Consider the following 26062-nt stretch of genomic DNA (forward strand, 5'->3'; position numbering starts at 1 on the left):
AATCAGATGAGTATGCAGACTCACACTTCTTCGAGAGCAACAAGAAGTCAACAACGAGAGACAGTTGTAGTGAGACTTGAGAGGCATTCACATTCCTGTATTTCTTTATTTTTATGCATAGTACCTATCTCAACTAATCATCATCAAAAGCCTGCTCAGACGAAGCACGAGCGATCCGATCGGCCCAGCGTGCAGCCAGAGTCGAATCAATAATATCATCCTTCCCGTATCCCCTATATGCACTGGGCCAGGCCCATGTACATCCATGGTGCTCAACTAGATGCTCCAGTCGCTTCCGGACGCGCTCCATCTCTGCCTCTTCCACCAGGTCCTTCCCTATCCGAGCAAAGTACGCAATGGTGTGCATCATTTGCTGGTGGGCATGTTGCTTTGGCTCTTTGATCTCCTCGGAGAAGTAGTCCGACATCCACCCGTCCAGGACCCAGTCCATGATATGCACCATCTCCTTTCCATCCCCGCAGCAAGCCATCGCTTTCATGTAGCGATACACTGTCAACGCACTCATGTGGTATCGTGTCATGTCTTGGGGGAACAGCCGAGTGCCCGCTTCAACCGGACTAGAGAGGTTGACAAAAGATTGCACCGCCCGCAAACGTGCTCGAGCAAGCAGGTTAGCCAGCCGTTTCTTCCGTGGTATGGGTCGCCGCTCTGTGAGGGAAGATTGAAATGTTGCCATTTTCAACGTCTTTCGAATCATGTAACACAGCGCCAAGAACGCAACGGTGTCATCACCCTGGATATGCAGCGTTCGCTCATAGATCCTTAGAAACGCATCCATCGTCAGCACAAGGTGGTCCATCCCGTAACCTCTCGGGTTGTGCAGAAGAGCCTTTTTCGAAAGCGCCGTCAGAATTGTGTGCCATGGCTTCCTGTCGTTCCGCGAAAGTACCGGTCGAGCCGCCTGGCAGAGATGGGCGAGTAAGATGGCCTCAGCCACCGGCCCACATCCGAACTCGCGTGTGAAGAGCGTGGTATGTCTTGTATAAGAAGCACTATCGACATGGACCCGACACAGCATAGCAACCCAGGCATTGACGAGCTGAAAGTCTAGAGCTCCGAGAGCAGCTTTGCCTTCCTGGGTGTCCCACCGCCTGAAATCAGACAGGACATCTCCAGCAAAGTGGAAGGGGCTATCTCGAACATAGTTCAGGGCTTCCTGCTTCGAAGGTGCGTTTGTCAAGAGAATGTCAAGATAGTGCCCAACCGGTTTGAGCCCTTGTGAGAGCAACGTGTGATATAGCTCATCTGGAGCCGGAGGGGTGATTCTGGCAATCTCGAGAGCAGTCAGATTCCCGTTATTGATCGGAAACGTTTCTTTGACGTCCCCTGGCCGGAGTCTTTTGACAGATGGCGCTTTATGGGCATAGAGCTTGGCCATCATCTGACCAGCAACTTGGGCGTCTGGTTGCATTGTGGGAAGAGGAGGTCTCTGGAACAACCGCCAAGCTTCCCGGGCGTTCCTAGTTGCTTTGATTTGCAAGGCCCAGTTCCGGTGCAGGTTGAGGGCGGCATGCTCACCTGACACTGTTGGAAGTGGCACGCTTCTTGTTTGAATGGACGGTGGCTGGCCAAAAGTCGACCCTGCCAGCACCGAGATGCCCTGGTCGATCACATTGGTAGGGTAGCCAGCCTCGCGAGCAAGGAGGCCCGCCATGGAGCTCCGGCTCAAATCCTCTTCGGGGTCACGGCGCTCGTCAACCCCGTCGACGGCTTGCCGATAAGGAGGCCATGTTGCTGCGATTCGCTCTGCGTTCTTGATCTCGCCCTTGCTTTTCGGAAGAGCAGCCAAGACCGCTTGTATAGCGCTGTAGCTCTCCTTGTCGGGAACTAGGGGAGGGTCGAACGATGATGCAATGCTGAGGACAAGTCGTTGGGCGGCCCAGTTGTAGGGCATATTGGCAAGTGGACGCATCCTCGACGGCCAGCTAAAGTATTGGAGAGCTTTGTTGAAGACAAACGATCGGACTGCATGGCTGCTATGTCCCTTGGAAGGGTCATCAGATATAGTGTTGATGTAGTCGACGACCAACTGCGCGATTGCCGTGACTGCTGATGGCCATGAATCCCGTGTATGCCAAACAAGGCGATGTAGCACTCCGTTGAAGTGCCACCACGTCATATCCCGACCCCTCGACTGCGGCAGCGAATGCCTATCTTCACTTTCAGGCCGATGTCGGTGAACGTAGTTGTCCGAGAGATACTGGACCAGGTCCATGAAGCTTTTGGGATTGGCAAAGAGCCGGTCCGTGGCGAACATGGCCTGTAGCAGGAAGAATGGCTTGCGGCAGCTGCTCCTAAGAAATCTTTCCACTCGCAAGTCGGCATTATGGCAGGAAAGAATCCATAACCAGGTGGCAATGTCCTGCTCCGTGATCCCTTTAGAAGACTCTAGCTGTTTTATTCGCGCGTTCCAGGCCACTGTGTCCTCGAGATAGCGAGCTAATGGGATATGTTTGCGTGCCCGGGCACGCATGTATGCGTCTCGCCGGAGCAGTAGTTGGGCTGTCAGGACAGGGAGGCGGGATGATGTGTTGCAGGCTACACCGCGAGCAAGAGGCCATTCACTGATGGTCCACTGATCGCTCGGGAAGCGCATGAGGGCAGCCAGCGTCATGGCGGGCGCAGCCCAGTCGAAGTCCTTGTGGTATGACGGGGTATACTGAAATGCCTCCCCCTTCCACGCATCGCCCGCCAAAGGTCTTGCCCAGCCCCAGGTGAGGGCCAAGGAAGGTCCTGCACGATCCATCCACAGCTCATCGTCCTGCTCTTGTGCTGACAGATGATCCCAGAGGTTGGAGTACTTTTTGGGGAGGCAATCGACCCGTCGTGGGAGTTCTGAAACCTGGCTTTCTTCTTCTTCTTCTTCTTCTTCTTCTTCTTCTTCTTCTTCTTCTTCTACTTCTTCTTCTACTTCTTCTTCTTCTTCTTCTTCTGCGAACTCTGTCTCCAATGTCCTCATCGGTTCCGAGAACCTTTGCGGGAGTGGGGCGTCTTGGCCGCTGCCAAACGTGCTGAAGTGTGTGCCATTGTTCGGTAAACAGATGGATGCTCTGGTAAACGATGCTTGGTTTAAATACTGTCGGGGGTGCCCGTAAAGGCGCTGAGCAGAGGGAGTTAGCAATAGCAGTTCATGTTATGTAGAAATACCATTTCGACAGTACCAGCAAGAGATGTCCTCTGTTCTTTGCACCACCCCTCAAGGCGATGATTCTCGCGCCAAGCATTGGTACAGGCAATGGCCGGTCATCGTGGCAGCTACGGCTCACTATTGTTCGTCGGGCACCGTCATGTGGTCGAGAAAGAGAAACGTCGAGAGGAGCTATTGTTGCTATCGATCTCCCACGTTGACGTTCAAAAATTGAAGATTCAGAAGCTTGGACATCCATCCGTCCAGTCGCCAAGCTCCACCTGCACCCCACCACCAGGACCAGGGGCATCTCTTGGCATCTCTCATCGCTCGCAGTCCCCACAGCTAATCCCTGCTCAAGCTTCGGTTTCGAAGCTCCAGCCTCGTCGCGACTTGCGCCTGCTTCCCACCTGCTCAGGGGCATCACGAGCAGGCAAGATGCCCGGACTTGTGAGGAAGAAACGAATCAGCGACGAACCAGATACACAAGATGCTCCCGCTACGACATCCACCTTACCAGGTGCTCCTTCACGAAGAGCAACTCGTCAATCCTCGACCGCCCCGCTACCGACACCAGCAGATCCCGAGCCACGACGCCGTCGCCGCCGCGTCGAAAGCGAAGCGGAGGAAGAGCTGCCCGTGACATTGCCACTTCGCAAATCCCGAGCACTGCAAGGGAATGAGAATGTGCCTCTGACCACGGGGGGAAACTTACCAAAAGTCACGCGCTCCACACGGCATAGCGGCGGACTTGAGACTGGGGTTGCTGAAAACCTTGCACCATCGGTGCCCCCTCAGCCTGCTTCAGCGTCACTACCTGTCCCCACGGTCCCTCATCGCTCGCCTGTCGCCCCTCGTCCGGTTGGCAGACCACCAGGTCGACCCTCAAGCCACGCACAGACAGTGCCTCCAAATCAATCCGTTACCGTGGGACGAAACAAGCCCATCACCATGGCTACGTCAGGCTCGCAACCGGGCCATCCAGCGTCGAAAACCGACTCCGTAACGGCGACGAAGACGTCCGATCGAAAGAGTGCCATCAAGAATACACAGACCGACCGAAACATAGACAAGGTCGTCCTTGGAGACCTCTGTTTCAAGACTTGGTACCCTTCCTACTTTGGCAAAGAAGTCCTGGACAATGGCCCCGGCACGCTCGACCGTCTCTATGTTTGCGATTGTTGCTTCAAGTACTCCAAAGAGCTAGTCGCTTGGTGGCAGCACGTTCAACTCTGCCGGGCAAAGAACTTTATTCCAGGTTCAAAGATATACACCCACCCCAAAGGTCAGCGAACCGTTCTCAAGGCATGTGGTCCACCGCCCAAATCCGGCAGAGGTAGGAAGAGCAATGCCAGTCAAAAGATGGTAGAGGAGTTGGTTCAAGACCAAGGGGAGTGGAGCATCTGGGAGGTTGACGGCGAGGTCGATGTGGTAAGTTGTCTTGGGCTGGTGTTCGTCATGGCATAAAACTAATTATTCTGGACAGCTGTTCTGCCAGAATCTCTCTCTGTTTGCCAAACTCTTCTTGGACAATAAGTCTGTCTTTTTTGACGTCACCGGCTTCAAGTATTTTCTGCTCGTCTACACAACCCCGGCTGTTCCAGCACCGTCTTTGCCAACACCGCCAGAACACCCATCATCCTCATCCGGCTCCGGCAACGCTCCTCGCCAACCACGTAGCCAGGTAGTCGGGTTCTTCTCGAAAGAGAAGATGTCCTGGGACAACAACAACCTGGCATGCATCCTCGTCTTTCCACCATGGCAGCGCAAAGGCCTGGGGTCATTGCTGATGGGCGTAAGCTACGAGATCTCCAAACGGGAAGGAGTGCTAGGTGGACCTGAGAAGCCCATTAGTGAACTGGGCAAAAAGGGGTACAAGAGGTTTTGGGGCAATGAGATCGCGATGTGGCTTCTGAGTATCCCACCGACGAGCTCGGGTGCCATTGAGGATGGACAAGAAGTGGCGACAGTTGATGTTTACGACTGCAGCAAGGCCACTTGGATAGTCCCTGAGGATTGCTTGATGGTGTTGAGAGACATGGGAGTTGTGGAGGATGCAGGGGTTGGGCCGGTGGTGAAGCATTCTGCGCTTGGTACACCCGCGGAACTGGAAGGTTTGACCGGTGCGCCAGTGCCAGCTCCTGATGGTGTTGCCAACAATGAGAAAGAGGGCACGCCACAGCAGGAAGAGCCAGTGGCTCATCAGCGGCGGGTCATGATCCGGCACGAGGCAGTGATGGAGTGGGTGAAGAAGAACAGGATCAGCTTGAAAAAGCCATGTGATCCAAACGGTTTTGTGGAGGGCTATGCCATGAAGAAGGAGAATGATTCTGCGGCGGCAGAGGAGTCGGGGTAGCATTGATATCCATCATCATTCAGGGAGCATTCGAGTTTGGGTTGGGTCAGGAGTTATGGGAATATGATACCAACGGACGGATGAGTGGGATGGGCTTCATGGATTAGGTTAACAGTACTGGGCTATTAACGAGCGATTCAGGGTTTACAGGACGTGGATGGCAAATAAAAAACAATGGATCTTTTGTGTACATACATTGGAGGCTTCAAGTCGCTGGCCAAAATTGATCAAGGTTCCCAAAACCAACTCGAGATATGACTGACGCTATCACAACAATGGAAGCTTCGATAAGAAGAAGAAAAAAAAATCAAAAGTAACGCTGTGGCAGATGTCGTGGACAAAGGGGGGATAGTGAATGGGAAAGATGTGGGTTGTTGCGCTGTCTGGATATTGTCGATACTTTGCTGTTGGCCACTTAACCAATGACGAAATCTATCCTCCCTTGGATTCTTAGGGTTTTGGTAGGTGTCTGATGACCAGACTTCTTTTGTTGATGTCTATATCCCGATATGGTTATCCTGTCTATTCCGTGTTATGCCGATTTAGTACCCCCCTTGGCTGATAGAATTTGACTATACAGAGAATGCTTACATTATTTCTTGTTTATCTATGGATCTAAATCAGGTCTGTCGAGTTCAAATCCAACACCCAGATAGAGTAGACTTCTCGTAAAGACGCACATCTAGTCTTGATCATCGATGGCTAGTATACATGTAAGACTGGTAAGGTCCTCTCACATAACCAGCCCCAACTTTCAACAGACCATCTCCCACTTCACCTCGCCCAAAACCGGAACAGTCCCCTCATATAGTAACACACTCTCCCCCCAAAACCCCCATCCTAAACCCTCTTCTTCAGCAACAACCACCTACATCCTCCACCATCATCACAACAGGGGTCATTCTAAAACTAGCAAATTCTGTCCGGGAGCTACTTAGTCCAGGCATTCCCACACCGTCACCCCATCACCACACCCTCCTCCCTCTGGGATATCTCCCCATCATATGTTCTTCTCTCTGGTCTCTTATCGGACCTCCGATGATGCTTGTGAGCAAGGCGCGCGCAAGCGAGCGAGAGAATCAAAGTACTCTGAAATTGTCTGCGCTCGCTGTCATGGCTGCCAAGGGAGGTGTCAGGTCCTGAGATGGCGTAGTCAGCACAGTATCGGTGTGGTCATGGTTCCGAGAGAGAAAATAATGCAGCACCGTTGGAGGGTACTTAGGAAAGGAAAGGAAGGATACAGTACAAGAGATGTGGGCCAGAGGAGAGAAGAGCACAGTATGATGGAGGAGGAGGGTACCGAGGAAGGATAGAATCGTGCAGTTGTGCATTTGTCTAGAGGGTGGTAAAGCTAGCGTTGCGATGTAATCCGCTAGCGAGCGGAGGGAGCCAGTCAGGGACCTCTGGGAGCCGGGGGTCGGAATGTGTACCTTCCTTGTGGAGGAGTGGTTGTTGTTGTTGTTGGCGTGTTGGTTGGTGGGAGTGGCGGCGTAGGAGTTGCTGTTGAGGGTGGGAGAGCGAGTATCTTGCTGTTCCAAGATGTTTGGGAGGTAACTTGGACTGCAAAGCGGCATGATGGGTACCTAGGTAGGGTGTAAATGAGCTTTGTCTACGGTGATGTTGAAGCCCAGATTTCAATATAACTTATCAAACAGCCCGAACTTACATTTTGTCGAGGATAAATACAGCAGTCACTTAGTCCAGATTTACGTTATACAGGACAGATACATCATGTAAACCACCACAGTGGAGTCCTGTCGTCCATTATCCAGTCCACATCCATCCACGGTCTACAACCCAAAACCCCATCAATCTGACATCGTACATCCAAAAGTCCAAGCCAGCCTCAATCTATGTCACTATCGACCCCTTAAACTATCTTCTCCCATCAACAACAACGACAGCCTCTAAACTCTTTCAAAATACAAACCAACTACATCAATAACCCACCTTTTCCCTCCTCGCCCTCTATCCCCTTTCAGCAAGAGACATTTTTCCCCATTCCTTATTCTCCTACACAGATACCTAGCTGATCTATATCAAACCTAAAAGTTTCAAGCTCGAACCCATTGCTCATAATGTTACATAAGAGAATGGCAAACACCAGCCAGGAAGCTTTCAAGAGAGTGTCACAAGCTGAGCTCCTTCAAGCTATGATTACCTGTCGTTACTTCGAAATTACCTAGTGAAAATTATGTTGCCTGGAGGAAAAGTTCTCGATCATGGGTTTGGACTGTCGTATTCAGAGGAGCATCAACTCCATCATCATTCCTCATTCTCTTCAAAACGGCAACTGCCCCCTGTCTAACATGACGTTGCCCCTGCTCAGGAGCTATGCCCACATCAGAGGTTCATCACGATTCACAGGCTTCAAACTCGCAGCTTCGAACTCATCATTTCGTCTGATTTATAGACCATAAAGCTCAAGATCTCCATCCACAGCTTCAGTCCTCGATAAGTCTTAAATTACAAGACATCTCGGTCCTCGGTGAAGTACCAACCGCGACCTCTTCAGCCACCTCAGACATCCCGGTATCTCCCGGCCTACACCACCACCAAATCTCACAATGTGGCGCCGACAACAATGCGTCACTCTCAAATTACACCGGCCAGATATAAATACCCTCGTCACTCCCAGTCTCAACAATCACCGACTGCCTCTCACTATCACCACCAGTTTCGGCTCATGTGCAACACAATCATCATAAACATATTTAACCCGGCAGCGTTCCGGCCACCCGGGTAGCCCGATTCGGTATTTACCCAACCAATTCGGCAAAGACTATCATTTTTCACCGCCGACTTACCTTTTTCCCTCCATTCCGTCATGCTGCCTTACCGAGCAGATCGTTGGAAGCTTTCAAGGTTCGATCTGGGTCAAAAGTTTTGTGGTTCGACCAACCAGCGAAGCTTCCGACCCTCCCCCTTTTGCCAACACTGCCGCGCTCATCCGTTACACAACATTTGCGGCAACAGCGGTGTTTGTCGGAGTTGATCCCGTTGGGAAGATTCGAGAATTGACATTATGGTGAGTTCCATTCAAAAATTGACAATCAGAGTCAAAACCAGTTCCTACCAGTTGAGCCCGATGGTTGAAAGCTTCCCAAGCTTCCTGGAGCTTCAAATGCCCCTCAGTTCGAAAAAGAGGCATTTTTCACATCCTGTCGTCATGCCCGGCCCTGGTTCTGGTGGTGGAGTTAAAGTGGACGGCTATCGGCCCTCAACAAGTGAGGTCGCGGGAAATCGCCGCTAAGTGGGGGCCTCGTGGGGGCTTACGATAGACCCTGGTTAGAAAACAGGAGCCGCGCCAACCTCAGACATCAAACCCAAGCTGAAAATTTTCAGTGACACAAAAACCGAGAGCTTCGTTGGGTTCGAACAGGACCAAGCTTGTGCTGCCTTGTCTAGGTCCAAGGACCCAGCTTCCCAAGAGGTTCGTCGATGGCTCCCGTGCTCCGTAGAAAGCTGCCGGATCCATGAATCATGCCCCCTCCGTCACCGAGCTTGTTGCTTTGCTCGAGCTGTGCTGCTGGCTCCTGGTTGCTGGTGCTGCTGCTGCTGTTCGTCCCTCCGTAAACCTCTTGTAGAATCCGGCTTTGCCCGGCGGAATTCCCTTTCGTCCCCTGGAAAAGCGGTACAGCTGCTGGGCAAGTGCCGCACAGCAAAATTTTCCCTCTGGCTCTCCTCGCAGACCTGGGAATTCCAACTTCTGACCCACTTTCAGAGCTCTCGGTGGAGCGATTTCCCTCGAATTGACCACTCACGTCGCCCATCATCGATGCTCGAGCCCGTTGCCCGGACCAGCCCGAGGTTCCGCTTTCCCCAGCTGACCACTTGTTCTTCCTCGCACTTTTCCCTTCCTCCTCTTTTTCCCTCTCCCACTCAGCAGTCGAGCCTCACCTCCAAAGAGCATCTTCTCGATCCCCGTCTTTTGCATCACCTCTGCATACCCCCTTCTCATCAGACACAATGGCCTCCACCCGTGTTCTCGCCTCGAGACTGGCCTCTCAGATGGCCACCAAGGTCGCCCGCCCTGCCGTCCGCGTCCCTGCCCGCGCTTTCACTGGTGAGTAGAGTCGAACAAAATCTCAAAACCTCATGCCACACAAAAACAAAAAACAAAAAAGAGACGAGCGAATTGTTCAAGAAGTCGCCCATCGTCCCAAAGACAAAACCACCATGAAACCATCCGAGAGAGTGTTCGTTCGTTCGGTCTGACAATCTTTTTTTCTTCGTGTGTGCAGCCGGTACCAAGGCCACCCCCCTCCAGGCCGTCAAGCGCCAGCAGATGTCCTCCATCATCACTGCCACCCGCCAGATCACCCAGAAGCGTGCCTACTCTTCTGAGATCGCCCAGGCCATGGTCGAGGTCTCCAAGAACTTGGGTATGGGTACTGCCGCCATTGGTCTCACCGGTGCCGGTATCGGTATCGGTCTCGTCTTCGCCGCCCTCCTCAACGGTGTTGCCCGCAACCCCGCCCTCCGTGGCCAGCTCTTCTCCTATGCCATTCTCGGTTTCGCTTTCGTCGAGGCCATTGGTCTTTTCGACCTGATGGTTGCCCTCATGGCCAAGTTCGTAAGTGTTTTGCTTCGGAGGTCCGCCAGAGTCAACGACCCCGCCTTGCTAACAAAATGCCTCAGACCTAAGCGGTTCACCACCACCGAGCGGGATAGGCGACGATGCCTCACTGGGAGCGATCGTCTGTACATATCGACAAGACGGGAGCGAGAGTGGGGGGAAGCGGCGTGTACGAGAGAGGGTAATAGTGTTTTGCGACATCTCCAAATCGCATTCGCTATTAGACATGGGCGGGGTGTGCATGGAATAATGGCATAGAATCGCACCATAGACGGGGCCCATATTAGACCTAGATCGGGGAAGACTTTCGAGGACGATCTGACCGTCGATGTCGGCTTTTGCCGGCACCTGTAAAATACTCAACCGCGATTCTCCCAGTTCTCTGGGGACACCACAAAAATATTTCATTTTGTCTCTGCCGTTTCAGCATCACCACTTCTTTTCCAGCGAGAGAATACACTTGTTAGACTTGTTGAGAGTGACTCGTGGCTCTGTCTGTGCTGTGTTTGCGAATGCCATCAGTTTTGATATCTCTCAGCACTTGATGAGATGATATGATATTGATAATCCCTCATGTCTTGGCCAGCGGGTAAACAGGGGCTGAAGGCGGGGTATGTTCAATTGCCCAACACGAACAACATGCATTGTGCACTCATAATTCCAGCACACCAAAGGGAACATGAAACGGGGGGGCCACGTAGAAAACATATCAATTGACCTGGCCATTGGGCAGTGCTCTCCCTTACCAGCCCTCACTCGAGGTGAATGAGAAGAGTGTGACCGAATGGGAGTCCCGGTACCCTGATGCATACACTGGGGGTAGGTGAGCACCGGGAGCACCATCATCACGAACCGTCTCGGCGACGACGGGCACGGGATAAGGATTACGGGCAACGAACGGGCTACGGGGTACGGAGCTTGCGACCGGACATACGGAGGGAGGCACCTAGTTTCTAGCGTTAGATCTTTGTTTTTGGAAAGCAAGGCACGGGGACGACGGGGGGGGAAGAGTAGATGGACTCCACTGTCAACAACAAGCCGGAATGTCTCCACCAGATAATGGGGCCGCTCCTTGTGTGTTGTGTGCTTAGCGTGCTCGGTGCTGTTGCAGTGCTAGCTGATAGCGGGACCCATCTTTTACATATATGCCGTGTAAGTGGTGATGGTTGATGTTGATAATATCGTGACGCTTTCCTTTTGGCAGAAATGAGAGAAAGAGGAAGAGAAAAGGGGACAGACGAGTGAGGAGAAGAGAAGGGAAATGGAAAAAGGGAAGGGGTCAGTCGCCTCGACGTTCATTGGTGGCATGGGATGGGACACTCATGAGGGGAAAGGGGACACGGCCGTGCTTGCTTGCTTGCTCCCACCAGAGAAAGAAGGAGGAAGCGGACGGGAAGTCCATCGTTGTTGTATGGCCACGTCTGTGTAACATGCACCTGCCTTCTTTCCCTTTCGGCCAGAACACCGCATCATCATCTTGCATCTCATTCGTCTCCCTTGCTTCATCTCTCTCACCGAGAAAAGTATTCTTCCAGCAAAAGATATACAGATCAATACATCTGGTCGAGAGAGCGCTGAAAAGGAAAGGAAAGGAAAGGAAAGGACGGCATCCAGCGTATGCATCTTGTGTTACACAAGCTGGGTTCCCCGCTTTTGAACCATATGTTCCCCAGGTTTTTGTTTTTTGGCCAAATGTGTGATGGCGATGGCGGCTGGGAAAGGTGAGACGGGATCGTCGAGGACATGTTTCTGGGGAAGCAAGGGAGAAAATACAATAGATTGTATCTGTGATGTGCTCGAATGATGAGGACAACGACCCTCCCAGATGATTTTGACGTGAAGCATCAATGTTGAACTGTTGGATACCCTTGTGTCGAGTCTGTGGAAGACAGGGGCGTGGCAACTAATCTCCTGCTGCAGCTCGAGCGGATGAATCGGGCGAGAATGGTAGGCTGCATAACAATGAACGACGCGTCCGAGAACATGGCACACAATGCATTCGAAAAGCCCAAGTGCTCATAACGGTCGTTCCTGTAATTCTATCGTGTCTATCGCTATTGCTTGCTCCCCTTTTCCATACTTACCGAAACCCAAACACCTATGCTTACGCCCACTCAATTCCTGACCAACAGGCTGCGGCCAGTCATCTCCTCGGGAATTGGCAGGCCCATGGCGGCAAGCACAGTAGGGGCAACATCGCCAAGGACACCCTCCTCCTTCTTCAGACTCCAGCCCTCGGGGGCGTTGGCCATGATGAAGGGCACCTTGTTGGTGGTGTGAGACGTCTTGGGCTTGCCGTCGGGGAACTTCATCTCCTCGGCGTTGCCGTGGTCGGACGTGATGAAGAGAATGTAGCCGTTCTTCCTGCATCCCTCATAGATCTTGCCAATGGCCTTGTCCGTGGCCGCGCAGCCAACGATGGCAGCCTCGTACACACCAGTGTGACCAACCATGTCGGGAGGAGCAAAGTTGTTCATGACGAAGGGGAACTCGCCCTCACCAAGACGCTTGACAACCTGCTCGGCGACACCGTCGGCGCTCATCTCGGGAGCCTTGTCGTAAGTGGCGACGCTCTTGTTGGAGGGCACAAGATCCTGGCTCTCGTCACGGACCTCGAGAGGGAACACCTTCTCAACACCACCGTTGAAAAAGAAGGTGACGTGGGCATACTTCTCCGTCTCGGCCACGTGAACCTGCTTGACGCCCTGCTTGCCCAACCACTCAGCAAGCACATTGCCCATGTGCTGGGGCTTGAAAGCAACCTCGAAGGGGTAGTCGACCTTGTACTGGGTCATGGTGACCAAGTTGATCTTAGGGTAGGGGAAATCCGGGAGGACTGACCGGTCGACGTCGCCCATAACCTGCGTGATTTGGCGGACACGATCGGAACGGTAGTTGAAGAAGAAGACGTTATCACCATCTAAGAGATGTCAGCACTGCTTTTAAGGCAATGACCGGAATGCCACACACCCTTGATGCGAGACTCCTGGCCACCAACAATGATGGGCTTGAGAAACTCGTCGTTCTCGCCCTTGTCATAACGCTCCTTGATGGTCTTGACCGGGTCGGTGCTCTCCTCGCCTTCGCCGAGGACAAGGCCCTTGAGAGCGATCTCGACACGTTCCCATCTCTTGTCACGGTCCATGGCATAGTACCTGCCGACAATGGTGGCAATCTCACCAATACCAAGCTCCTTGATCTTGGCGAGCAGTTCCTCCAGGTAACCGGCACCGGACTTGGGGTCGGTGTCACGGCCATCACCAAAGAAGTGGATGTAGACCTTGGGGATGCCATACTGCTTGGCAGCCTCGAGGAGAGCATAAAGATGGGTTTGCTTGGCGTGCTGTTATCGTGAACAAAACGTCAGCGGATATCCCCCAACATACACCGGCAGCTCCGGCAACCCGGTCAGCACCTACCACACCACCATGCGAGACCAAACCGCACAAGTGAAGACGGCCATTGCTGTTCTTGGCCGCCTCCATAACCTTCTTAATCACATCGTTCTCGGCGAGCTTGCCCTGCTTGATCGTTTGGTCGATGCGGACGACATCCTGCCAGACGACACGGCCGGCGCCAATGTTGAGATGGCCAACTTCGGAGTTGCCCATCAGCCCCTCAGGGAGGCCGACAGCGAGGGAGGAGGCATCGAGCTCGGTGAATCCGGTGGCGCTCCTGGAGAACTCGTCCATGACGGGGGTTTCGGCGGCAGCAATAGCATCGCCATTCTTGGGAGACTCCTCCGAGGGGATACCCCAGCCGTCAATCACGACTGTAATACGAACGAACCAACATCATAATCAGCCATCCCAGCTCCAGATAGATCAGAATATAGCCCAGCACGAGCGGGAGATCGGGGCGACGAGGAGACGTACTCAGGCAAGCCTTGTGATCGGGAGCCATGTTTACTTTTTGGAAGCTTTGTAGCTAGGTGGGTTCTTCGTAGGTGTAGGGTTCGGGTTTAACTGGAGGGCGGCTCAATGACACCACGACTTCTTGAGGAATTGTAGGATTTAAATTGATAACCTGGAAGATGCGGGATAAAACCTCAGATGATCAGGATCTTTTCAGCCAGCCGAAAAAAAAAAGATTCCAAGCTTGGTTCAGCGCAAAAGGAACTTGTTGGGAAGGCCGATGGCGGGGTAGTTAGTCCCTCAGCGTCTCTCTCTCGTCCCACCCCCCACCTGACGTCGATGTCCGTTTGAACCCACCGAAGCGTCATAGCGTCCTTTTTGACAGCCGTCCGACCACTCACAACTGTCAATTTCAGCACCTTCCCCCACGGCGCCGCACGGGTTCCGGCGCCAGGAACGCGTACCCACACCCGTCGACTTTGACATCGCGATTGCCATCGTTATCGCGAAGCGCCTTGCGAGAGCATCACTTTTTGCGCCCACTTTCAGAGACCACTTCACCGACAACCACCACACGCGGGGAACCATCCTGCTGATCATTCAACCAACCCTCAACCATCACGACCCCGACAACTCCCTACCTTTGAACAACGTCTCAACCTCCCCACCTCTCCAACCACTCCCAACGACGACAATGCCCCCCCAACCGCCCCCAATCAAAGGCCCCCTCCCCCTCCCCTCCTCCCTCTCCCCCTCCGACCTAGACACCCTCCCCCCCATCCTCCCCCTCCTCCTAACCCTCCGTTCCTCCCTCTCCTCCTCGTCCCAAACCAAACCCCCCCTCCCCCCCGTAACCGGCACAACCCCCCTCCCAACCTCCAACCCGCAAACCACCCTCCCCTTCACAACAAAAGAACTCGCCTCCTCCACCGACCCAATCAAGCACAAGCTCCAGCGCGCCCGCCACTCGATAAAGCAAATGGAGGACATTACCCGCCTCATCCCCCAGCAAGAAACCGAAATCATCGAGCTCGAAAAGCGCCGCAAGAAACAGGCTGAAATGCTCGCCAGGATCAAGGAGGAGGGCTTGGTTTTTAGCAGAGAGGGGGATAGGGAGGGGGAGGAGGATAGGGAGGGGGAGGAGGGGAGGGGGGTGATGGTGGAGTGAGTCGGGCGAAACAACATGAGAGGAGGGGAATGGGCTGCGGGAGGACAAGCATACACCAAAGGGGGGAGGAAGAACGGTGGGAAGCAGAGATTAGGCTGTTGTCGGTTCAGGCTTGAGTTCTTTGGAGAGCACGAGGGGACGACGAGGAAGGATGGATTGGCTGTGGTGATGGACAGACGAGCCACTGGTGGACAGGCCCTCAGTCCAGAACGAAGAATATACGATGAAGCGGGTTGGCACTGGCTGAACAGACAACAGAGCAATCAAAACTCCGTTGGTTGCTGCGATACGGCTCGGGCATCAATGGAAAGGAGACACTGGTGATTTCAAGCCATGGGCGCAGCGATACGTCCAGATTTACGGCCAACAGCATAGCACAAGATACGAATAACGAACGATACCCAAACACTATAACAATAATTACTCAAATTACTTGACTCTATCAACATCCTTCCCTATACTAAATATGTATTACTGGGGAACCTACCCCTCTGTTGCATAACCTACAGGCGCAGTTTGCCCTTTAAAAGAAAGAAACCACCCATCTAAGCAATCCCAAACCTCCCCAGCACCGCCTTCACATCCCCTCCCTCATCCCCCATCACCCCCCTCCAAACCTCCCCCTTCACCCTCTCCCCCTCCCCCAGCACCCCCCAGTTGGGACTCTGCCCCTCCTTCAACCACAAGAAATCCTTCACCTCCTTCCACTTGTTCTCCCCCTCTGCCCCTGTTTCCATCCCCTCCGGCAACGGCGCAAACCTCACCCCCTTGCACCCCTCGATAATCGGCTCGCTCCTCACCCACAAATAAAAGTCCACCTCCTCACAGTCATGAATCCTCACCTGCCTCGCCGTCACAACAACCACACACCTCTTGAGCCCCGTCACATGAACCGGGCCATCCACATGCCCCGCCACAACAACACTCTTCTCAACCCCCTTGAGCATCAAACTCGCAAACGGCGCCGCCCGACTAGCTTCAGCAGTAGGAGAGCAAAGGTTGACCACACAGCTAGACAGATCAATAAGCTGCCCCGCCGACGAAGTCCGCGAGTGATCTGCCGGCAGCGTGATGACAGCATCCCTCTCCCCCTCCACCTTGATCGCTCTCGGACTCCTCGACCTTCCCCTGCTCCCACCACCACCGGGCGACAAAGGCGGTGAGATCGGCGGCTGGCCATTCGTCTTCTCCCCCTTGGTCCCATCTCTGCTGTTCACCAACCGGCGGGAATCACTCTTCGGGGCATCATGCCCATCAACCGCCGCCGGCGGTCTCGGCCGGAACTGAAACCGACTCTTGGGCGCGAGCTTCGCCGTCGTCTCATCCAACTCTTTCCGGAGGGTGTTCACCGCGTCGGTGTACACCCTATGATCGTACGCCGGCAGAAAATGCGTAGCGTCCCTCACGTCGTTGGTCAGGCGGGAAATGTTGGTCAGGATCACCTCTGTGGCATCCTGGCGCTCGCCGGCGACGGGGGCGATGGAGGGGAGGTGAGTGATTTGTTCTTGGATGTTGGCTTGCTGCATGCGAAAGTTGCGGTAGAAGCGCTCTTTGGCGTCTTCTTGGTGGGCCATGTTGATCATCCTGATGGTGCTTGGGTGGACTGGGTTGATGAATAACCCTGTTGTTGTATCTGGGAAGAAAAAAAAGTTGGCTTCTGCTGAAGGCTGGGTGGTGGATGGTCGTGTTAGTTGAGTGGTGTGATATCAACAGATGATGTGAAAGTGTTGGTTGTGTTTCGGCAAAGACCACAACATCAGACGATCACATCATGAGAGAAACGAACCTTTATATATATATGTGTGTGTGTGTGTATTCTCCCAAAATGATCAATGCCGATCCCCTCAATAAAACACTGGTTGATTACGTCTATGGCTTTCTCCGGCGGCGGTTGAGACAGACCAGATGACAGTTAACGGTGTCGTCGGTTCAAGAATAGAGTTGTGACACAGGTCCCAAAGCCAAACCGCCTGGTAGTCTCCAAATGATGCGAGTGGGTGGTTCTTCGTTTGGGCTTGACAAGTCAAAATACAAAATGTTAAGGAGACGAAAATAAAAGTCCACGAGTCAAGAAAGTCGTGAGGCAACAAAAGTTGAAACAACACAGTTCAAGAATCAACCCGGCAGCACATGCCAGGCACCAAAATATACCTACCCTCTCCTTCCCCCAAACCAGGGAAGGGGGTGATGACTGGGACCCAGGAAATGGGGAAGGCATCAACAAGGTGGAGAGTACTAAATCTGGAGATACCCCGGGGAAGCTATTGATTGCATTGGTGGGGTAGTCTTGGCAACACACTTTCGAAAAGTCGGTCTCGAACGACCCCTTTCTCTTCAGTTCAAAGATGTCGGTGAGGTGAGCCCCCCTGACCCCTAACTTCGAAGAGATCTTGATTACATCGTTACAATGCGAGATCTCGCCATGTGCTCGGATTATTTTCCTTTCATTTACACTACTGGTTGGTGGTGCCCCATCATCAAACGGTCCGTCATTTGTGGCAGATGGCGTGGCTATGTTTTCTGGCTCTTTTAAACCACCCCCTAACGCCTGACATCTCCCTTAATGACCCAACCTGGCCTCATGATACATATACCACAACCTTATCTACCTAATCCACAAAACTTACCTCATACCTGCATACTCCATGTCTCCATTACCTACGTGGCCGTCGATCTAGACTTTTCATCAGATACCGAAAATTCCCCCGACACAAACAGTCGGTCAAGCAAGCAAAGCAGCCGGAATACGGCAACATCGGTGAAAAAGTTCCGAATCATATGTGTACGTGTGTGTGCGATTCATACATTACGCTTTCTATTGCCCCGTATTATATATATTCATATATACATATATATATTTCCAGAGAAAACCTATATAACCTACCCCAGCCTTTTTCTACCAATACCGCATGCTTGCCCTACCCATAACTTCGTGACCTCCCACCGCCAGAATTACTCGGATATCTCCTCCCGTTGGCCAGTGCGGGTATATACAGCGGTGCCGTTCTCCGCTTTGGAGACGGCAGCGAGTTGACCGCGTCCCACATCTCCATGATGCCGGCTCTGCGTGCTGGAAGCATGCTGTACTGCAGACTGTACAAGTTTCTGCGATCAAGCGGTGGCACAAATTTGCCTGTGAGTAGGCAGAGCAATACGCGCGGGGACAAGTAGTGTTTTCGGATGCGGTGTCCCATCTGAAAGTATTGATGGAACATGGCTTTGAAGCTCAGGGGTATGGACTGATCATCGTGTCAGTTTGAAAGCCAGGCAGAATAACCGAGAAATAAAAGCCTACCTTCAAGTGAATTACAGAAGTCGAAGGTATTGGTTTCGTCGTGTCATTAACGCTGTGTTTAATTTCTTGGGTATCTCGAAGTTCAAAACGAATTCCGCCTACAAACTCCAGTCAGCACACTGCAAACCATGATGTAGAGCATAAGAACATACCTGGTAACCTCCCAGGGTCTTTGATCCTCAACATAAGCGCAAAAAGTGGAAAGTGATTCAAAAATGAAAGCATGGTATCAAAAACCGCCTTGAGCGATATGATGACCATGCGGGCGATGGCAAAATTAAGGTAGAATACCACCACGGTTGGAAGCAAAAAGAAGAGCAAGGTGAAAAGAATGGTACCAACGAGCAGCTGATCCAGGTCGTAGTCGCACGAGTCGATGCGGTTCCTCAGTACATTGTGCTTCTTGCCGCGAAATAGGTGGAAGAGCGAGATCAGGATGTTGAGCTGCCAATGGTAGATCCTCGCAGATGCCAAGTAGAACGAATAAATGTGTATCGTCAAGATCGATGTCAGATCCGAGAACAAGGCGATTGGCATGCTGGCTCCGGCAAAGCTGGAGAAACCAATAAACCAAATCATGTGAGGTAGAACCGGACGGAGAGTCTCAATACAACCTGTGAAGGTTAGTGACGGGATGTGATGGGATGGTTGAGCACAGAATACTCACTGGACCAGTACTCAATAACCCACAGAAACAAATCCCCTAGAAACAACGCCAGTTCGCTGTTGAGCTTCAGCCCCGCTGGCCATCCCATGAGCCACGAAATACTGCTCTGCAGAGCCTCGACCGTGTACTGCGTCAAGAGGTGGCTGATCTCATCCGCAAGCCAACTGGAATTGTCGATGATGTATGACCCCAACGCAATACCAATAATAACATCATTGGCTACCAACCACAAGCTGTTGTAGAAGCGAATGTAGTCGGGATGGCTGGTGGTAACACTCTCCCAGTCGTTTTTCCTAAGCCGCAGTGTTACATACTGCATCGGCCAGTAGCAAAACTGCTGAAGCCGAATCTCGACTTGTTGGGCTGTGGCAGATATGTCCTTCAGCGCAGCATATTTTGGTCGAGCCCGCCACTCGAGCACCGTCAAGAGCACCTCGGCAGCGATCCGATGCGCCATCAACCCCATCACGAACAGCTTCTTGATAACGGGCAGGACATAGACCGTCACCAAGTTCCATAGCCATACCAGAATTATGTCTCGCATGGTGGTCGCCGATTCAACAACCCTCTCAGACACACTCAAACTCCTCTTGGGCCTTGTTCCTATCCTCGAGACATTCTTCTGCATCAGCTTCTCGAGCTCCCGCGCCCAGTTGATTTGATTCACAATTTTGGGCAGCGCTCTCTCTTTGGCCGACGGGGTCCGCTTGAATATAGAGTGTTGCTTCAATTTCTCGACCAGTTTTTTCTTCTTCTCCTTTTTGAGCCGCTCCTCTCGTTCATCGGCCTCCTCGGCGCCGTCTGAAAGACCGATCCTGAATGTCTCATGCTTGTCGCCCAGGGCCAGAGCTATGGGACTCAAGGAGATGTACTGCATCCTTCCGGGAAAAGGTCGTTCGAAGAGTATGATCTGAATATTTGAGGCCCTGGCGCATGTGATTATCGGTACACGTATGCTCGGCCCGGTCGTCGCTCGGATCCATGATGGGTCGATCTGTACGTCGTCTGAAGTATTTGACAGTCCCAAAATATGCAGAGACGACTGCCCGCACAGCTCATAGATGCGGCTTACTGGATGGGGCGCGTTTCGCGTGAGGGTGCCAAGCTTCAAGGCGCTGTCGACGTTTCGGGGCTGGCCAAGATGTCAGCTTTCTCCATCCTTTTTTGTCGAGCGTTATAAACCCACCTCCACCTCTTCCAGAATGGCCAGCACAAACACGTCCAGGGCCGAGTTCCTCCACCCCACCACCACACCCCTCAGGTCGGATCGTGGAAGGTCGGCCGGCCAGAATATGCGCATCAAGCCATCATTCTCTGGCATGACAGACAACAAGGCGCGAGGCCACCTAGAAAGATCCCCGTCTTCTCAACTGCTCTCTGGCCGATACGCCGGATCCGGGTGCTCGCGGGTGCTGGACAGTGTTGATCAGCAAAGTCTTTTCCAGTGTTGAGGAGGGGCAGGCGTCGTACGAGAGTCGACTCCCGGGCTGCGAGACGTTCCACGGGTATAAAGATGAGCAGGAACACAAGTGAAAGCGCGGCAAAGCCTTTGGCGGCTCGAGACTGTGCAGACGTGCGCAGGTTAGACAACGAGGCGGGGTGGCTTAAGCGGAGACGAGGGGGGAAGAGGGGGTGGGCGAGCATTACAACCACTCCGTAATCCCAAGCAAAGATAGCAAGCTCATAGAGGCGAGTGACCAGGTCCCATCGGGCGGTGATGTAGCCAGCTACGAAGATGCCGAGTGTCAAGACGGAAAAGGGGTGCATAGAATCGCGTAGTGGTGGTGGTGTGCTACCGGCGGAGCATGCCTTGGGGAGTTTGTCGTGGGCTGTGCGTGTGCAGTGTTGTTTGTTGATCTACGGATAGACTTGTCGCGCTGCTGCTGCCAGGATACTGTGTATGTATGTGCCGGACGTCTTGTCTGTCGTCAGTTGACGGGACCAAATGCTGTGGCTGGGGGTACCGGTATCTGGGGAAAACGAGGGCTCGGCGGGCGGGCGTGTGAAGCTTGAAGAGGCAAGCAAGTGGAGCTGGCAAGGTCGGATGAAGGCCGCCAAATTGCTTGGGGCCTGCGACGAAGCTTGTTCCAGACTCTCTGCGTCTCTTCGATCGATGGTGCATCTGATCATTTCAACAAAAAACCCCATCACCGTGTCTCCAATCGCCAATCAGAGCCCGCACATTCCCATGAACTATGCCCCACTTATCTCCCTTTCCTGGCAGCGCGGGACAGACAGCCACCTGCTTTGAATCCGAGCCTCCGATGTGGTGGTCAACGACGGTGACACAGTTTTCTATGAAGATGTAGACTTCCGTGTATACGATATGGACACAGGGGACTGTATTTACATCTGACACCAACAGGTGTGTGGCAGATCACTGAGTGGGTGGGTAACATCAATAGACTCCAGGTTGAGGACCTATATAGCACCGTATACATTTTATTCTACACATGTACAAGTGATTAAGATCAGGATCATATGGTTTGAACCACTCTCTCTAAAAAAGCCTGTGTCAGAAAAGTCAGGAGTGATACAGAGGTGAAGGCACTTACACTTCTTCTTCCCCAGCAGCGTTGCATCATTCTCTTTAAAGTCTTCGCGGGCCTCGTCCAGCAACTTGTCTATCCCCCGTTCCTTGAGTGCGCGCTGTGTAATGTTAGCCCGTCATAAATCCACCAAAGTTTTCAGACGGTCCATCTTACCTTTAAGCATACGTTGTACTCCTTAAACATGGTGGCGCATTCGTTATTGTCCGAGGTACTGGTCCCCCTCAGGTACTCTAAAATATTCATCAGTCGTTCGTCTTTACATGGTTGGGCAGGGCGTGCCTACTTTCGCTGTACCATTTCAAGAAGCAGGTGTCGTAGCGTCTGAGCAAATCAACCGTTAGCGGTGACCATGAATGACACACGGCCCTATGAGACGGACTTACTCTTTCAGCTCGTTGCATTCTGGGGCAAGTGATTGAGACATTTTGAATAGGCCCCAGGCCTCGGTAGAAAGAACAATGAAGCAATGCTAGGGGATTTTTGAAATGACAGAGCCGTGTTGCGCCTGGATGTATTGCACTGCGATGGCAAATCCAGGAAACGATGCCGCGTGTTTCGGCAGCCAGCCGGCAGTCTCGATATAGGTGAACTCGTGACTCCAGAAGAACTCCCAACAGAGGAAAAGCTTGGGCCAAGTTGCTATCGAATGGAAGGAAGCTTAGGTAGCGACTCTGATTTTCTCCCAAATAAAACTTCGGCTTTGCAAGTTGGAACTTCAAATCTTTCTTGACATCTCATCACTCTTAAACGCCACCAAACTCCAACACATGTGAGGTGACCTCCAACTGCCAAGCGAGAGAGGAGAGCCAGATCTTATCTTATCGGCCACACACCTCTTTTGAGGGTACTTCCGCAGACAGCAATAAATCCCAGCAATTACAAGTACCACGCTACTCTCAAAGCTGCTTAGCGTCGCATCCACCCTGCCAAAGCGGATCCACCGAAAAGTTCAGGACTGCCCGTTTTGAAAACAACCAGAAAGCCACCACCTGCTGCGCAAGACAACCACCCCATCACTGGCAAAAGGCAGGACCGTTTGCGACATCAACAACAGGATGGAGTCATCACAAGATTACAACTCTCTCCGAGAGGCCATCCAACCCGCCCTCGTCACCGTCACTCGATCAGCCGGCGTCGTCGCAAACGAGGATCTCCAATTCCAGCGCACCGTCCGCCCATCCGTCGGCGACAAGCTCGACAAGACCGCCGATCGCATGCTGGGCTTGGTCAACGGGTTGCTCAAGTCTTCCTCCAAGGTGACGGGACAGTCGACGACCAAGCTGGAGGATATCGACGATATCGAGATCAAGTGGAGAGGCATCGTCGACGTGATCGATTCGTTCCTTGAGAAGGCCGACACCTGCCTTGACGAGTACACCGGTTTGATCAAGAGAAAGAATGCGCCCACTGTCGAAGAAGTATGTTTTTTTTGTTGTTCTATACATGTTTTACAGTGTCACTCTAACCTCCTCCTTCACAGGGCCGCGACCCCAAGCGATCGAAATCGACGGCGCCGCTCGACTGGTCTCTCAAGCGCGCCAACATTGTCAAGCCCCAGAATGGGTTCGAGAAGAAGCCCAATAATTTTGACAAGGGGCCGTGGAAGCCCATCTTGACGAAGAAGCCACATGCGATTGTTCCGTTGGAGCAGTCTTTCAGCACCATTCTTAATGAAGACCACACTACCCAGTATGAACCCCCGTCCCTTTTCAAAAATTCCCTAGTTTCTCCAGTACCCCCGGTGGATAGTTCTGTTCAATAAAAGGAAGCCGACCAAGAAGAACCGCGTCTGGCCACCCAGCCCAGAAGCCGAAAGGCTGTGGGAAACTGGCGCTGGAGACAGAAGATGCGGGACAAAACATATCAGCAAGCTGTGACGGCGTTTGTGGAGGTTTCCAGAGAAAACTCCCGAAGAGGTTCCTGAGGACCCTTCGGAGGAGATTTTGAAGGATTCCCTAGTGTGGATTCCCATGGGAACCCTCTGGAGCTTCTTAGGGAATCGCCAAAAGAGGTCCCCAGGGATGTCTCTGAGGAAGTTCCCGGCAACACTCGTCAATAGGCTTCTAAAAAGGCTCCAAGGGATTTTTCCGCTCAAAGTTCTGGACTTGGCCCCCTCGAGCATTTTGACCAATTATGTCTCTGTAATTTTTTTCCAAAAAAGAAAACTAACAGACCCCTCAGATACCAGAATCCTTACCAGCCCGAAATCGAAGCGATGAAATACCCCAGCCATGTGTTCGAGTCAAGAGAGCCGATCAAGTACCTCGACGTCGAGAGCACCAAGCCGATTTGGGTGGACACGTGGGAGGGAGTGCTGGAGATGGTCGAGGAGCTGAAGAAGGCGAGGGAGATTGCGATTGATTTGGAGCATCATGACTTTCGGACTTATACGGGTCTGTTGTCGCTCATGCAGATCAGCACGAGGGAGAAGGATTGGATTGTGGACACTTTGGTGCCGTGGAGGCACAGGTTGGAGGTGCTGAATGAGGTTTTTGCTGACCCGGGGATTGTGAAGGTTTTCCATGGGGCGTTTATGGATGTGGTGTGGCTGCAGAGGGACTTGGGGGTGTACGTGGTGGGGTTGTTTGACACGCATCATGCGTCGACTGTGTTGGGGTATGGGGGGGGGAGTTTGGCTTTTTTGCTGAAGAAGTTTGTGGGGTTTGAGGCGGATAAGAGGTGGCAGCTGGCTGATTGGAGGATTAGGTGAGTACATGGTGGTGATGATGATAGGTTTGAAGAAAGGGGAAAAGCTAATGATGACGTTGCAAAGGCCGTTGCCGGCGGAGATGCTGTATTATGCCCGGGCTGATACGCATTACTTGCTTTATGTCTACGACATGATCCGGAATGATCTTGCTGCCGCGGCGCACACTGTCCATCCGGATGGGAAGCCGATTGAGCGGGTGATTGCCAAGTCCAAGAAGACTGCTTTGTCTAGGTACGAGAACCCTGCTTTTGACGAGGAGACTGGGCTGGGGGATCGGGGGTGGTATAACTACCTTGCGAGGTCGAGTTATGTCTACAACAAGGAAGAGTTTGCGGTTTTTAGGGCGTTGTGGAACTGGAGGGATAAGACGGCAAGGGAAGAGGACGAGAGCACGGGGTTTGTGATGAAGGAACATGTCATGGCGGAGATTGTGAGGGTTATGCCTAGTGACAAGAAGGCGCTTTGGAGCTTGCTGGATGGGCACGCGAGGAATTTGAAGGGGAGGCTGGACGAGTTGTTTGGGGTTGTGCAGGAGGGGAGGGAGAAGGGGCTTGCCGGGGGGTTGAGTTTGTTGCAGTTTCTTAGTGAGGGGAGTGGTTTGGCGCAGGCGCAGGTTGTGCCCAAGGCGCAGAAGGAGGAGGCGGTGGATATAAAGGAGTTGAGGAGTGAGAAGTCGCAGTTGTGGGGGAGTGTGCCGTTGAGTTCGGCTTGGGAGGATAAGGGGGGGAAGAAGGAGGGTGAGGATGATGAGGTGCTGGAGCTTCCTCTTTACTATAGCGCTGCGCAAGAGGAGGAGGAGGTTGGGGGTGGTGATGGGGAGGAGAGGGTTCCCGTGCTCAAGTCTGCTGCTGAGGTTGATGGTCAGGAGGAGCAGGAGCAGGAGAATCAGGAGTTTACACTCAAGACGGGGAGAAAGCGCAAGGCGAGTGAGGCGGATGTGTACTCTGGTCCGGAGGAGCAAGTGGAGGATGAGGAAGATGTTGAGGAGGATGTGGAAATGGAGGATGCCACCACCCCTGCAGATGGTGAACAAGAAGATGACTCGGAAGAGGAGGATGTCGAGGCGGCGAAGAAGACTGCTAAGCAGGAGAAGAAACTCAGAAGGAAGGCTGCTAAGAAGGCTAAGCGGGAGGCGGCTGCACAGGAGCAGGCTGAAGAGGGGGAGGAAAAGGAAGCGGAAGTGGATGAGGAGGCGAGGAGGGAGGCGAAGAGGGCCGAGCGGAAGGCTAGGAAGGCTGCTAAGAGGGCTGCCAAGGCACAGGAGCAACAGCAGGAGGAAGGGGAGGAGGAGGAGGAGGAGGCGTTTGATTACAGCAAGGCTGCTTCTGTGCTCAAGGCTGACGGGGGGGCGAGGTCGGAGTTTGATGACAAGAGGAAGGGGAAGAAGGGGAAGAAGGAGAAGGTCTTTGATCCGTATGCTGCGAAGACGGGGTCGGATTTGAAGGGGGTGAGGAATAGGAATTATGAGAGGGCGGGGAGGTCGGCTACTTTTAGGAAGTGAGAGAGTGTGAGGGTGGGTGAATGGGTTTGCATTGATGAGGGAGTAGTGTTTGGGAGCATTACTGTGTGGGAGTAGATATAGCATTGCATCGGATACTTCATTAGAAATTGGTGTCGAGAATTGAAGTTGAGTTTTGTCATTTTCGTTGAGGTTTACATGGAATATGAAGCATTTGGATTTGGTTTGTGTATTCTGTGACAGTGGAACTTGTGGTGGGCTGGCATTGGGTGAG

The 26062-nt window shown here is 52.8% G+C and overlaps 9 protein-coding genes across 9 annotated transcripts; 3 read left to right on the forward strand and 6 right to left on the reverse strand.

The window, feature by feature from the left end:
• Nucleotides 1–133: 133 nt before the first annotated feature.
• QC761_509110 (uncharacterized protein) lies at nt 134–3245 on the reverse strand (the record flags this gene model as incomplete). Its single annotated transcript, XM_062880120.1, has 3 exons — nt 134–2916; nt 2944–3121; nt 3183–3245. The coding sequence occupies 3 exons, from the start codon at nt 3243–3245 to the stop codon at nt 134–136; spliced, it is 3024 nt and encodes a 1007-aa protein (XP_062731442.1).
• Nucleotides 3246–3419: 174 nt separating this feature from the next.
• SAS2 (SAS complex subunit) lies at nt 3420–5779 on the forward strand. The gene is made up of 2 exons (XM_062880121.1): nt 3420–4579; nt 4635–5779. Exons 1-2 carry the CDS (start codon nt 3587–3589, stop codon nt 5502–5504), a joined length of 1863 nt encoding a protein of 620 aa, XP_062731443.1. The 5' UTR covers nt 3420–3586; the 3' UTR covers nt 5505–5779.
• Nucleotides 5780–6583: 804 nt separating this feature from the next.
• QC761_509130 (uncharacterized protein) lies at nt 6584–7078 on the reverse strand (the record flags this gene model as incomplete). Its single annotated transcript, XM_062880122.1, has 2 exons — nt 6584–6643; nt 6935–7078. 2 exons carry the CDS (start codon nt 7076–7078, stop codon nt 6584–6586), a joined length of 204 nt encoding a protein of 67 aa, XP_062731444.1.
• An 803-nt stretch (nt 7079–7881) lies between these two features.
• QC761_509150 (uncharacterized protein) lies at nt 7882–14596 on the reverse strand. The gene is given in 5 exon segments (XM_062880124.1): nt 7882–9615; nt 9625–13003; nt 13054–13426; nt 13503–13855; nt 13959–14596. Coding segments are annotated over 4 exon segments (1560 nt in total). The 5' UTR covers nt 13987–14596; the 3' UTR covers nt 7882–9615; nt 9625–12197.
• On the forward strand, nt 7955–10494 carry QC761_509140 (uncharacterized protein). Its single transcript, XM_062880123.1, has 3 exons — nt 7955–9570; nt 9749–10080; nt 10146–10494. Exons 1-2 carry the CDS (start codon nt 9283–9285, stop codon nt 10055–10057), a joined length of 597 nt encoding a protein of 198 aa, XP_062731446.1. The 5' UTR covers nt 7955–9282; the 3' UTR covers nt 10058–10080; nt 10146–10494.
• A 1054-nt stretch (nt 14597–15650) lies between the features above and the next one.
• On the reverse strand, nt 15651–16688 carry QC761_509160 (uncharacterized protein; the record flags this gene model as incomplete). Its single annotated transcript, XM_062880125.1, has 1 exon — nt 15651–16688. One exon carries the CDS (start codon nt 16686–16688, stop codon nt 15651–15653), a length of 1038 nt encoding a protein of 345 aa, XP_062731447.1.
• Nucleotides 16689–17923: 1235 nt separating this feature from the next.
• On the reverse strand, nt 17924–20388 carry gpi1_1 (pig-Q; the record flags this gene model as incomplete). Its single annotated transcript, XM_062872890.1, has 5 exons — nt 17924–18344; nt 18401–18498; nt 18553–19014; nt 19068–20199; nt 20254–20388. 5 exons carry the CDS (start codon nt 20386–20388, stop codon nt 18024–18026), a joined length of 2148 nt encoding a protein of 715 aa, XP_062731448.1. The 3' UTR covers nt 17924–18023.
• Nucleotides 20389–20413: 25 nt separating this feature from the next.
• gpi1_2 (pig-Q) lies at nt 20414–22368 on the reverse strand (the record flags this gene model as incomplete). The annotated part of the gene is made up of 6 exons (XM_062872891.1): nt 22003–22368; nt 21903–21940; nt 21785–21849; nt 21623–21716; nt 20538–20896; nt 20414–20479 (listed from the first exon to the last, which is right to left on the reverse strand). The coding sequence occupies exons 1-6, from the start codon at nt 22041–22043 to the stop codon at nt 20414–20416; spliced, it is 663 nt and encodes a 220-aa protein (XP_062731449.1). The 5' UTR covers nt 22044–22368.
• Nucleotides 21914–25969, forward strand: RRP6 (exosome nuclease subunit). Its single transcript, XM_062880126.1, has 4 exons — nt 21914–23037; nt 23100–23308; nt 23801–24325; nt 24393–25969. The coding sequence occupies exons 1-4, from the start codon at nt 22675–22677 to the stop codon at nt 25828–25830; spliced, it is 2535 nt and encodes an 844-aa protein (XP_062731450.1). The 5' UTR covers nt 21914–22674; the 3' UTR covers nt 25831–25969.
• Nucleotides 25970–26062: the final 93 nt, after the last annotated feature.

This window comes from Podospora bellae-mahoneyi, chromosome 5, assembly GCF_035222275.1.
Source record: "Podospora bellae-mahoneyi strain CBS 112042 chromosome 5, whole genome shotgun sequence".
Taxonomy (NCBI): Eukaryota; Fungi; Ascomycota; class Sordariomycetes; order Sordariales; family Podosporaceae; genus Podospora; species Podospora bellae-mahoneyi.

Excerpts from the sequence above, each read along its gene's own strand:
- RRP6 (XM_062880126.1), top strand. The coding sequence starts at position 22,675 with ATGGAGTCATCACAAGATTACAACTCTCTCCGAGAGGCCATCCAACCC. Across the intron at positions 23,038-23,099 it reads ATGCGCCCACTGTCGAAGAA|GGCCGCGACCCCAAGCGATC; the intron begins GTATGTTTTTTT and ends CCTCCTTCACAG. Across the intron at positions 24,326-24,392 it reads CTGGCTGATTGGAGGATTAG|GCCGTTGCCGGCGGAGATGC; the intron begins GTGAGTACATGG and ends GACGTTGCAAAG.
- SAS2 (XM_062880121.1), top strand. The coding sequence starts at position 3,587 with ATGCCCGGACTTGTGAGGAAGAAACGAATCAGCGACGAACCAGATACA. Across the intron at positions 4,580-4,634 it reads TTGACGGCGAGGTCGATGTG|CTGTTCTGCCAGAATCTCTC; the intron begins GTAAGTTGTCTT and ends TATTCTGGACAG.
- QC761_509140 (XM_062880123.1), top strand. The coding sequence starts at position 9,283 with ATGCTCGAGCCCGTTGCCCGGACCAGCCCGAGGTTCCGCTTTCCCCAG. Across the intron at positions 9,571-9,748 it reads CCCTGCCCGCGCTTTCACTG|CCGGTACCAAGGCCACCCCC; the intron begins GTGAGTAGAGTC and ends TCGTGTGTGCAG.